Source organism: Rana temporaria, chromosome 4, assembly GCF_905171775.1.
Source record: "Rana temporaria chromosome 4, aRanTem1.1, whole genome shotgun sequence".
NCBI lineage: Eukaryota > Metazoa > Chordata > Amphibia > Anura > Ranidae > Rana > Rana temporaria.
Window position 1 is genome coordinate 214,429,600 of NC_053492.1, and position 13,319 is coordinate 214,442,918.

At 46.5% G+C, this 13,319-nt stretch overlaps 2 protein-coding genes across 3 annotated transcripts in view; one reads left to right on the forward strand and one right to left on the reverse strand.

The window, feature by feature from the left end:
• Positions 1-2,999, reverse strand: part of CILK1 (ciliogenesis associated kinase 1) — a 36,492-nt gene extending 33,493 nt beyond the window's left edge. Inside the window, exon 1 of the mRNA XM_040349820.1 lies at positions 2,762-2,999. The gene's annotated coding sequence lies outside the window, so the exon portion shown is untranslated. The remainder of the gene's footprint in view (positions 1-2,761) is intronic.
• Positions 3,000-3,066: 67 nt separating this feature from the next.
• FBXO9 (F-box protein 9) overlaps positions 3,067-13,319 on the forward strand; it is a 62,220-nt gene continuing 51,967 nt past the window's right edge. Inside the window, exons 1-2 of one of the 2 annotated variants that reach the window (XM_040349821.1) lie at positions 3,067-3,254; positions 12,904-12,981. In XM_040349821.1, the coding sequence (XP_040205755.1) occupies positions 3,252-3,254; positions 12,904-12,981 (81 nt within the window). In that variant the 5' untranslated portion in view covers positions 3,067-3,251. The remainder of the gene's footprint in view (positions 3,255-12,903; positions 12,982-13,319) is intronic. The other variant, XM_040349822.1, reaches the window with a different exon arrangement.

Here is a 13,319-nt window from a genome sequence, read left to right on the forward strand (position 1 = left end):
TCTGCCCTCCTTTAACTGCTTTACAACCGCACGCCGTCAAATGACGGCGGGCGGAATACCCTATTGTTCTGACAGGACCCGTCGCGTTACTGGGAACACAATGCGCGTGCCCGGCGGCCGCCAGGCACCCGCGATGGCCCAGTAACTGAGCAGGACCGTGGATCTCTGTGTGTAAACACAGAGATCCACGTCCTGTCAGGGAGAGGAGACCGATGCTGTGTCCCTTGTACATAGGGACACAGATCTGTCACCTCCCCCAGTCACCCCCCTCCCCCTACAGTTCGAACACTCACTAGGCTACACATTTAACCCCTTCCCCGCCCCCTAGTGGTTAACCCCTTCCCTGCCAGTCACATTTATACAGTAATCAATGCATATTTATAGCACTGTTCACTGTATAAATGTGAACGGTCCCAAAAATGTGTCAAAGGTGTCCGATGTGTCCGCTATAATGTCGCAGTCCCAAAAAAAAAAAAAAAAAAAAAAAAAAAAAAAAAAAAAAACGCAGATCGCCGCCATTCCTAGTAAAAAAAATAAATAAATCATAATTATGTCCCCTATTTTGTAGGCAATATAACTTTTGCGCAAACCAGTCACTATACGGTTATTGCGATTTTATTTTTTTACCAAAAATATGTAGAAGAATACGTATTGGCCTAAATTGAGAAACAAAAAAAAAAAAAAAAATTGGATTTTTATTATAGCAAAATGTAAAAAAGTGTTTTTTTTTTCAAAATGTACGCTCTTTTTTTGTTTATAGCCCCAAAAAAAATAATAATAAACGCACAGGCGATCAAATACCTGGTCCGAAGTCAGGATTCAGGACATGCACCCCAGGCCAGGCGGACCATGAGGCGTGTGGGAACGACCCACCCCACACCAATGGCGTCTGTTCCTTAAGTACCCCTCCCCAGCATGCACAGCGGAACGATCACTACCACTGCTTCGCTGCTGGAGGGGGACACCCAATACACCCTGACACAGCTGCTGCCACCCTTGGCCTGGGATAATAACAACACCCCCAGGCGAACAACAGTGGTTACTCCCAGCACAGCCATGACTGGAACAGAGGCTAAATTGCCCACAATAACACTTTTCTAAGCCAAATAAGGACTTATGCCCCCTCTAAATTTACAGCAGTGCCTGTTCAACAGGAGCAGGGTGCTACATACTGTTGCTAGATAAATGCAGTTCAGTTCTGTTTGTTTCTGATAGAATGCTGCAGATGTTTAACCATATCTCTCAGAGTAACGTTATTGTCTTATTGACTGTTTGCATAAGTACACTTGCTAATCCTTTCTCCTTCTAGGCCAGGGGTGCCCAACCAGTGGCCCGCGGAACCCTCTTATGTGGCCCGCGACCTTCTGCTCTGGGATAGCAAGCCCAGATTGCAGGTCGCCGATCTGCCATCCCAGAGCATCAGTGTTGTGAATGAAGCCGGCGGTAGAGGAAGCAAGTGGCTTTTCAGAAAGTGCACCACACCTGCAGGATATAATAGAAGTCTATGGCAAAGTACAGCTAACCACCGGGAAAACCTCAAGTACACTGCGCCACACCCACAGTGTGGGTAGACCGCAGACCATCAGTGTAAAATCAGCCTTAGGCCCCTTTCACATGATCGGTGCAACCCAATCGGACCCTCCATTCGCTTATATGGAGTGGCAGATGCAAACAGACTTTTGTTCGTTTACACCCACCAACCTCCAATGCGATCTGTTAAAAAAAGTGGATCCCTCCCTTTCCATTTGATTGGATCAGAGGGCCCATAGAGTAGATTAGGCTGTGTCTGTTTTGCATATGTAGACTGCCCACTCCACTCATTGTGGCCCACAACTGGTTACTAAGTCGCTTAAAGTGGTTGTAAACCCACTTTTTTTACTTTTGCCTACAGGTAAGCCTATAATAAGGCTTACCTGTAGGTATAAAGAATATCTCCTAAACCTGTACGGTTTAGGAGATATTCCCCTCGCAATGCGCAGGGGGGATCCTCGGCTGAAGGGCCGGCCCCACCTACCCATGCCGGATTGAAATCTCCCACGCGCATGCACAGGAGTGATGTCATCGCCGCTCCAGCCAATCACAGCGCTGGAGCGGCGATACCCAGAAGACACGCTCGGCGTGGACCAGGTAAGTTCCCTACCTCGTTCCAAGGTAAGCATTTCATAATGAACTAATATGCGGTGCATACTAGCTCATTATGGCTTTTGCCTTGCAGGGTTAAAAAAAATAAAAAAATAAAATAAAAAATAAATAAATAAATGTATATGCGGGTTTACAACCGCTTTAAATTGGCCCTCGCCCGTCAAAAGGTTGGGCACCCCTGTTCTAGGCTATGCTTGGTCTAATACATTTTTTTAAATAAATCCTGGTGTCAAGGTGTGTCTGGAAGTGCCGGGTGAGCGAAGCATGTCATCTTTAGGTGGGTAGTGAAATCACAAATCAATTCTCTACTGGGGGTATCACTACACACGCACATTACTGACCAGAGCACAGCGTATTTGTCACCCGTGTGCACAATCCCACAAATCCACAGGAAACAAAGTTGCTGTGTGTGGACAGTATAGCCTGAAATTAAATTTTCTTTGATCACACCATGACATTCATACTCCATGGGGTAAGACTATAGAAATGTACACAATTCTCATATCAGACACGAGACATTGGACTAGAACCCCTACACACGCACACGCCACCTTGTTTACTAACACAATAATAAATCACAAAGGCACTCACATAATGCTGTGTAAAGTGCAGCACTCACCAAGTGTCCTAAGGCAGCAAAGTTGGTCTCTGGTGGAGAGGAGACGCTCCTCCCCGCTCTCGCTGGTTCCGGTGTGTCGTTATTCCTCCCCCGGTCTCACGTTCCCTCTTGGAGCGGTCCTGGAGTACGCTGAGGTGACAGGGGAAGCTGACTACAATTCGGCCCCGCCTCTCCAAGCACTGAGCCGCCGCTCTAGCAGACGTTGCCCTCTCTCTTGTTGCGCAGCCCTCCCCTCTAGCCACCAGTTGCTCTCGCTTGTTCCGGTGATCTTATCTCTCTTGCGTCAGCTTGCCCTCTCGTTGGTTCCGGTGATCTGTCTCCAGTGTTGTGCCGTGTTGTCGCCGCTCCTAGTGCAGTCACCACGCCCGGCCCTCGGGTGTTCCGCTCAGTCATGGCTGCCGCCCGCAGGTCTCGCTCAGACTCCCGCTGCGTCCTGCGTTATTCCGACCGAGAACTGTGCTGAGCTCAGAGGAACCGACAAGCGCCCAGCATGGTAATATTTGGAGGGGCCCTGAGGTGGGAAGGGGGTGGGCAGCAGAGGATGACCGCGCGTTATTGTAGTTTATTAAGTAGAAAATACGTGTTTACGGAATACATTGCAGTCACGTGACAGAAGGAGGGCCAATCAGCTGGCGCCGAAGTGCAGTATACGCCCGTCTGTGGGGGCAACGCCCCCTCACCTGTCATGTACAGAGAGCTGTGCGTCCCACACCCCCCGCACTATATTCAGGGAATGAGAAACCTCATATTGCCACCCTTCTCCGTACAAGTTCACCCCAAACCTAGACCCCTTGCACAAGGAAGCTGATTTGCTAAAAATAGCGTCTGTAAAGTTCCTTTCTCATGCCTCTCCAATCCAGTGTAAAAAAACCTGTGTGCTTTCACCACGGCGGTGCGACATCGGATTTGCACAGGGTAGCCCAGATCCTCCTCTTCTCGGGTTCCTCTTTGGCACTCCTGGCCTCTCCCTCCTGTTGAGTGCCTCCACAGCAAGCCATTTGCTATAGGGGCAGCTCAACTGCTCTGCAGTTTATTTTTTGCGCTATAAACAAAAATAGAGCGACAATTTTGAAAAAATGCAATATTTTTTAGTTTTTGCTATAATAAATATCCCCCAAAAACATATATAATTTTTTTGTTCCCCCTCAGTTTAGGCCGATACGTATTCTTCTACCTATTTTTGGTAAAAAAAAATCGCAATAAGCGTTTATCGGTTAGTTTGCGCAACATTTATAGCGTTTACAAAATAGGGGATAGTTTTATAAATTTATTTTTTTTACTACTAATGGCGGCGATCAGCGATTTTTTTCGTGACTGCGACATTTTGGCGGACACTTCGGACAATTTTGACACATTTTTGGGACCATTGTCATTTTCACAGCAAAAAATGCATTTAAATTGCATTGTTTACTGTGAAAATGACAGTTGCAGTTTGGGAGTTAACCACAAAGGGGCGCTGTAGGAGTTAGTGTTCACTTAGTGTGTGTTTACAACTGTAGGGGGGTGTGGCTGTAGGTCTGACGTCATCGATCGAGTCTCCCTATAAAAGGGATCACTCGATCGATGCGCCGCCACAGTGAAGCACGGGGAAGCCGTGTTTACATACGGCTCTCCCCGTTTTTCAGCTCCGGGGAGCGATTGCGAGGGGGCGGCTAGAAACGAATAGCCGCGCCCTCGTCCCGGATCGCTCCCCGTGGGTTACCGACCGCCGCATGTACCGGGGGGGGGGGGGTCCCGATCGGACCCGCGGAAACCCAGGGACGTACATGTACGCCCATATGCCTGTACGTGCCATTCTGTGGACGTACATGTACATGCGGCGGGCGTTAACCAGTTAAGCTAGTGCATTGTTGGTTCACTTACCTTTTTCCTTCGATTTCCCTTCTAAATTTTTTTTTTCTTTGTCTGAATTTCTCACTTCCTGTTCCTCCTCAGTAAGCTGTTCTGGCTGACTAACCCCCAGCTAGAACAGCTCGGATGACAGGGGCAAGCTTACTGAGGAGAAACAGGAAGTGAGAAATTCAGACAAAGAAAAAAACATTTAGAAGGGAAATCGAAGGAAAAGGTAAGTGAACCAACAAGGCACTAGCTTAAAGGAACCTATTTAGAAAATAAAAAACAAACCTTTACAACCCCCTTTAATGCATAGAATGCATTAGGTTAAAAAAAAACTGCAGGGACAATATGCAAAGGGTCCGGAATAGACGGTAGCATGTTATCTGCATGTAATGACTCCTCCCTTTCTTCCAGGGGGCTGTTCCGAATCCTTATATTTATTAGGGGGAAACACGGAGCAGTAGTTTATGAACATTCATACAAAATGACTTGAGTTTTTCAGCAAATCTTCTATATGCTACATCTGCATCATTCTAACACTCCCTCCCCTCAGACTGGCAATGCTGCTGTCCAAAGGCGTGTTACTGGCCAGATCACCAATTGAAAAAAAAAACGAATGCAGCCACCACATATGATTTTTAAGCTGCAATATGTTACATTTTTGGGTTTAACACCACTTTTATTTATTTTTTTGCCCTCTGTGTCCCAATGGTTAGATTTCTCTTCACTTCCTGTCCCTTAGCCAAAACAGGAAGTTGGCAACAATCCCTCCAAAGTGAAGTAAATACCTGCTGGTTACCAGAACCCGTCTCCCCATTAAGGCCCCTTTCACACGGGGCGGATCAGTAATGATCCGCCTCGTGAACCTCCGTTTGCTCAGCGGGGATCGCTCCGTTGATCCCTGCTGAGCCGGCGGATGACAGGGCGGTCCCCGCACACTGTGCAGGGACCGCCCTGTCTTTTCTCCGCTCTCCCCTATGGGGGGATCGGATGAACACGGACTGTCTGTCTGTGTTCACCCGATCCGCCAGACGGATGGAAAAGTAGGTTTTTCCTCCATCACACTTTGGCGGGTCGAATGTCAGCGGGCATGTCACCGCTGACATCCGCGGCTCCATAGAGGAGCACGGAGCGCCCGTTCAGGTCCGCCTAAAAAACTGTCAGGCGGACCTGAACGGGCCGCCCGTGTGAAAGAGCCCTAAGAGTTGCTCTCCTGGAGACAACTGAAAATTTGGGGTTCTCTTTCACTTTTGAAGATGCTGGAAAATAGAAAAAATAGGAAGAAGCGCCTTAACGAGAAAGCACAGTAATAAAAACCTTACAGGTGTTCTAATCCCTCATCATTTTATACAAAAACTAAAAGAAAAGTTTTGCCTTCAGTTATACTTTAAACTTCAATTTATTTTAAATAAAAACTGGCCACTGTAAGCATCCCTGTCGGTGGTAAACATTTTGTCCCAACCCTCAAACTGTAACATTGGCTGGACAACTTGGTCTGCATGAGTTTGAAAAATAAGAGACTTGCTGGTCAGGTCACCAGGTGAAAAAAAGGCTCATAATGAAAACTAATGCAATCACCACATCTAAGAATTGGCAAGCTGCAGTAGAATCCTTTTTTTTTTTTAGGTGTAATGCTGCTTTAGCCACTTCTGGACTGCCCACCGTGGATATATGTTGCTACTCTGACGTTAAATACCCTTGTTATGGCAGCAGATAGCATGATTGGCAGGAAGCCGAGAGATGGCATAATGGCCCCCACTTGACTCTATGCCTGCCCTTGGAGGACCGAAGCGATGTTAAACGTCACTTCTGCCCTCCAGCCTTAAAGGGACAATTTTTATCTATAAAACATTTTTTTTTCATTGCTTTTAAGTGTAAATGTAAGATATGAGGTCTTTGTGACACCAGATCCCACATTAACCACATGCCGACCAGGCTATACCCGAAAGACGGCTACAGCGCAGTCGGCTTATTCTGGGAGGGCGTCCATGGACATCCTCCCAGAATCTTGCTCCCGCGCACCCCCCGGAAATATCCGTGACTGACGGGTCCGGAAGACCCGGCGGATCACGGTAAATGGCCGCTGATAGCGGCCGTTTACCACGTGATCGGAGCGATCACTTGTAAACTAACCGGCGTCGTGTCATGACGCCAGTTCCTCTCTCCCCTCTCTACCGGTTGGTACAGTGTGAGAGGAGAGGGGGAGAGATCGTTTGCAGCAGCGCTGTGGGCTGGATCTATAGTGCCCACAGCACTGCTCAGTGCCCTTTCCAGCCATGCCAATACTGTGCCCATACTCATTCGTCCATCCATACTCTGCCATACTCATCCGTCCATCTATACAGCCTCCTATCATGTGAAGTTTTAAAGGCGTCCTTTGAACCTTGTACTTGTCTTAAATAATGGTAGAAAAAAAATGAATTAAAAAGAATTTGGAAAAATGATATTCCTAATTTGACTTTCCATTTGTTAAAAGGATGACCAAGGGGTTTCTGTCTTCTTTGTCCTATGCTTGGATCTTAAAGGGTCACTAAAGGAAACATTTTTTTTTGCTGAAATGACTGTTTACAGGGTATAGAGACATAAAAGTTAACTGATTCCTTTTAAAAATGATTAAAAAGAGATAAAATCAATCATATAATGTGCCTCTAGTTTCACTTTCGCTTTTAAACTGGTTTCATGTTTCTGTGAAGTAAAGCGACCCACAGAACAAAAACAAACAAATCCAGGGCAGTGTTTTGTTTTTAAAATGAATCTGATTGGTTCTGAGGAGTTTTAGACACACAGCTTAGACCACAGTGAAAATCTGCCATGAGTTTTTTCATAAGGAGCCAGACAAGCAGGAAGTGTGGAGATCACAGCAGAATTACAGCAACTTCAAAGCAAAAACGAACAACGAGGACATGAAACCAGGACTGCAGTAAGGTAAAGGAAGCTATTTAGCTAAAAAAAAAAAAATTCCTTTAGTGATCCTTTAATCTTCAAAAAATTGAAGTCCCTCAGCTCCAGGTGGAGGCGCCAGCATTGCTAGTAAGGGAATCGGGAAGTGAAGCCTTGGGGCTTCACAGCCTGGTTCCCTACTGCGCACGCGCAAGTCGTGCTGCGCATTGTGAGGACTGTGTGTTTCCCAGAAGACTGGGGGGGGGGGGGACAGACATGGCATGGATCGGATACTGTGGTGATCTTTCGCTGAAAGTGGGAGCAAATACCTGTATCAGACAGGTATCTGCTCCCCCCTGAAAGGTGCCAAATGTGACACCGGAGGGGGGGAGGAATCCAGACAGTGGAAGTTTCATTTTTTGTAGGGCAAGACCTCATTCGCTCAGCAGAGTCCGCCAGCTCAGCAGGAGATCTCTCCGTTAATCCCCGCTGACTCGTCAGATGACAGGTCTGTCTCTGCTCACTGAGCGGGGAGGGTCCTGTCAGAGCGCCGCCGATTCCTATGGAGAGATCGGACAAACACAGAAAGCATTTCTGTTTTCATCAGATCTCAACGTATCACAATATGTCTGATTTTAGCGGGTTGGATGGCAGACAGGTGTGAGAGCGGACACATCTCCGCTGACATTCGTCTCCCCTTAGGAGTCAATGGATGGCCCGCCCAGATCCGCCTGATAAATGGACAGGCGGATCAGAGCGGGCTTGAAGTGTGAAAGGGGCCTACAGGGCTGGTCTGCTGGAGGATCCTGCTGCAGGGTAAAGAAAACAAAAGCCTCTTGGGTTTACTGGCGGTGAAGTATATCCAAAGCAGACCATAGATTATAGTCAGTGTTGATGGGGGAATTTCTTCTGCGGAGCTATGGGAGGGGTGTCTCCCACTACAGGCTGCCTACAGAAGAGGGAGGAGACCAGACCAGTCCCCCTGCACAAGGAGAGAGCAGCAGTAATCGGTCTTTATTACAGGAAGCTCCTGCACAGAGGCAAAGTTTCACACTGGATTATTGCACAGATCTTGGAGAAATGCAGAAATCACACCAAGATTCAAAGACCAATATGCATGTTTCTTGTCATTAGACAACATTTGTTTATCATGGATTTTCTCACTGAAGATTATAACAAGAATACGGATTTTTGCTTTTTCTTCAACATGTGGTGACACAAAAAAGATAAGGCAGTTCCTAAGGAGTAATAATTTGCCTATGACTGTCCGGCTTCCTGCATTATAATTTTTTTATGTTAATTTACTTATCAGATAGGAAAATGGTATTGTGATCCGATGAGGATCTTAATGATAAATATATGTTTTGATCAACATGTATTGTGTTTTGTACTATGTACAGTGGAACCTCGCATTACAAGCATAATCCGTTCCATGAGAATGCTTGTAATCCAAAGTACTCAGATATCAAAGCGAGTTTCCCCATTGAAGTCAATGGAAACAAAAATAATTTGTTCCGCGTTGACTTCAATGGCATGCAATACTGCATGCGGCCAGAGGTGGGGGAGCGCCGGAGAACCACGAGAACACATATAAAGGCCCGAGGTCAGCTCGGCTGACCTCGGGAACTGCGTCTTTCCGATCATTTCCAAACAATGCCGATCAGATCTCGTGCCCCCCACCTCAGGCCTAAGGCGGTACTGCACACCGCTTTGGCTTGAATCCTGCTCGTTTTGCAAGACAACGCTGTCAGATGGAGCCAAATTCCTCCCAATGACATTAATGATGGGACGCTATTCCTCCCACTGACACCAAAGATGCAGCACTGTTTATTCCCACTGATGTCAGGACCTTTTCAACTGTCAATGGCCATAGTCCAGCCCCCCGTAAGACTGAAGGACAGTAAGTTGTCCCTTTGTTTAGGAAGTTTGGAGACCCCTGATTTAAAGGAAAGGAAAAAAACAATAAATTTGAAAAAAAAGTACATGAAAAAGCAAACCTAAACACGCTTCTAAAAAAATCGAAGGTTCATAGCCAATGTATCTCAGCCCCATCCCCTGCTCTTTTGTCACAGGATTTGAGTGACGGCAGCAGTAACCAATGATGGCAAATGGTCCAGGCCCTGAGGTAGTGAAGGAAGCCCAAATTATGATGTTCCTGCTGCCATACCTCATTGTTGGGATGATGCTTTGATGTTGATAAGCTGTGCCCTTTTTGCGCCATACATAGTGCTGAGCATTCTTCCCGAACAATGCCATTTTTTTCCCCCCACTAAACAATTTGCCAGCAGCATTGTTGCGTGCCAAGGTGCCCTTTTGGCAAATTTCAGGCTGGCAGCAATATTGTTTTTTTTCTAATCTTTAGCTGTTTCTCGTGAGTTTTTCTTTACCTCATTGAGAATTCTGCGTAGTGTCATGGGAGACATCTTGGCTGGGCAAGAGTAGCCACAGTACTAAACTGTCTCCATTCATAGACCGTTTGTCTACCAGTCCACTGATGGATGCCTAAACACTTTGATATTGCTTTGTATCCCATTCCAGCCTTGAAATAATTAGTCTTAGGCCCCATACACACCATAGAATCCATCCGCAGATAAATCCCAGCAAATGGGTTTCAGCGGATAGATCCTATGGTGTGTACACGCCAGCGGATCTTTATCCGCGGATATATCTCCCCTGGGATGGATTCCAGCAGATCGGATAATCGCTGACATGCAGAACAAATCCATCTGCTGGAATCCATCCCAACGGATGGATCCGCTGGTCTGTACAGACTCACCGAATCCATCCGTCCGAAGGGATCCCCCGCATGCGTCGCAATGATTCAACGCATGCGTGGAATTCCTTATATGACAGCGTCGCGCACGTCGCCGCGTCATAATCGCGGCGACGGCGCGACACGTCATCGCCAGAGGATTTCGGCGCGGATTTCAATGCGATGGTGAGTACACTCCATCGCATTAAAATCTGCTGAAATCCTCGAGAGGATTTATCCGCGAAAACGGTCCGCTGGACCGTATCTGCGGATAAATCCTCTCGTGTGTATGGGGCCTTAGAATTGTTTTGTTTTGTATGTTATCAGCTTAAAGGGGAGGTTCACCCTAAAAACGACTTTCTCTTATTACACTGGCCCCCCCACATTACAATACGATTATGCCTATTAGTTTTTTTTTGTGCTGTACATACCTTGGTACAGCTAATTCACCCGTGGCTTCCGGGTTGCGAGTCCCGCGGGAGTGGGCGTTCCTAACATGCTGGTGATTGACGTTTTGACAAAAAACGAGCTCCTCCCGTCGCGTAAGCTGCATCACGATTGGCGAAAGGAGCCGAACGGCGAGTCGGCGCTATACTGCGCATCGCCGTTCGGCTCCTTTCGGCAATCGTGACGCGGCTTACGCGACCGGGGGAGCTCGTTTTTTGTCAAACCGTCAATCACCAGCATGTTAGGAACGCCCACTCCCGCGGGACTCGCAACCCGGAAGCCACGGGTGAATTAGCTGTACCAAGGTATGTACAGCATCAAAAAAAAACTAATAGGCATAATCGTATTGTAATGTGGGGGGCCAGTGTAATAAGAGAAAGTCGTTTTTAGGGTGAACCTCCCCTTTAAGCATATGGGGGAGATTTACAAGAACTGGAGCATGCAGAATGTGGTGCAGCAATGCGTAGTAAGCAATTAGCAGCTAGGTTTGATTGTCAAAGCTTAATTTATCAAGCCAAAATTAGAGGCTGATTGGTTACTATGCACAACTGTACCAGATTTAGTAAATCTCCCCCATTGTGTTTTACTTAAACATTTTTATCATAATGCAAGGAATGCATTAAGGTGATTAGTAAAGTCGCTGTTTATGTTCTTTAAAAATAACATGTCATACTTTCCTTCTCTGTGCTGTGGTTTTGCACAGAGCAGGCCAGATCCTCTTCTTCTCAGTTCCCTCACCAGCTTTCCTGGCCCCTCCCTCCTGCCGAGTGCCCCTACAGCAAGCAGCTTGCTATGGGGGCACCCAAGCCGAGTCGCTGCTGTGTCCATTCAGACACGGTACTGCAGTTTTGGCCCTGCCCACTCTCTCTCCTCATAGGCTCACTGACTTTGACAGCAGTGGGAGCCAATGGCGCCGCGTTGTTGTCTTAGCCAATGAGGAGGGAGAGTCCCGGGTAACGGAGACACTCCTGCAACATTGCTGGATGGGGCTCGGGTAAGTATTGGGGGGCTGCTACATACAGGTTTTTTTTTTTCATCTTGATGCATTAAGATAAAAAAAAAAACTTCTGACTCTACAACCAGTTTAAGGTACAAATGCCTAGGCTTTAAGCTGGTTGAGGAGATGTTCAACTAAAATTTCTTGGAAGGGGTTGGTAATGGCAACCCATTCCCCAAAAAAGTGCTTTATCCCACCCCTCTTAAAGCGGTAGTAAACTCGGTACAACTGATCCACTGAAATCACAAATGCACTTTCAAACACATAGGGATAATCCAACGCATTATATAATTGTTCTTACTATTTCTGCAGCTTATTATTATTGTAGCCCCTTCTGTCTGAAGCCACGGCCATCTTTGTGGAATCCTTTCTCTCCCTTTCCCACCTGAACTTCTGCTCTTCTTGTCCGGCGCAGTAATCTCATAAATGAGCAGTAAGGTTAGACCTAGGAACTGGTGAATGGTTGGCAATCTAACAGGATTACAACGTAATGCTGATGGAGACATGGCACGTCATTCTATTGATTGACATTTTATACTGCTTTACATGCGGATCACTTGTCCTGGGGAGTCTACTACCACTTTAACTCACTTGAGCATCATTGTACTACAGTGGTTCCCAAACTTTTTTTCACTTGAGTACACCTTGGTGGCCCATTTGTGTAAACTGTATCCCTCAATGGTCAATGGGATGGAGGGAGCTAGGTGGCTCAGGGTAGGTTTTTTTTTTTGGGGGGGGGGAGTGCTATATTGCAGGGATGTGTCCAGTGTTCTCTTTGGGCTTGTCACACTGAACTCCCTGGATCTAGGGATCCTCTGGGGTTTTGGGAATGTTGGGGGGCTGAGCATTCCTCCATGATCGGTGTCTGGACCATGAAGGATGCAGATGTAGAAAGGGTACAGCCTGATGGCTCACCTGTATGTTGTAGTTCAGGGAGGGCCACAGCAGGACTTTCAGTGCTCTGTGAAGAGGATCCATGCAGCAGAGTGGAGAGGGTCTCATCTGATAGAGGCACCTTAATGGAATGGCAGTTGGTGCAAGCCTGAGGAGAGGGGAATTGGGCTGATTCTGGTGCCTACCATGTCTCGGCAATCACTCTGTCCTAGCAGTAGCAGAAAAAGTGAAATTTATGTGAAAGTGTGAAACATTAAAAAAAAATGGGGGGGTTTAAAAGTTATGGGCTAGCGCATTCATTTAGAACTGAATTATATTATCTAATCTATTTTGCAGGCGGAAGGTGATGAGGATTGTTACCCTGACATCCTGAAGGCTGATGAAAATGGACTATCTGGAGAATCTAATCTTCAGGTCCACTTACCTTTTCCTTTTAGTTTGATATGTCAGGTATAAGGTTACATTTACCCGACCATAACAAAATGCAATTCAAAGCGTAATTTGTTTATGGGTCTGAATGCAGTTGTATTGTTTTCAGTAGGGACATGTACTCGGGTGCATAAACATGTGCTGTGTTCAGATCCCTAACCAAAAAAAAAGAAAATCTGAGGACACATATTGTCATTGTATGTATACACCTATACATAGATGCAAAAAGTGCATTCTGGGATTGAAAAGAGAGCAGGAGAATATAGAACAAGAATTTTGCTCATTTAATCACATAAGTTAAATGTATCTAAAGAATTTTTCTG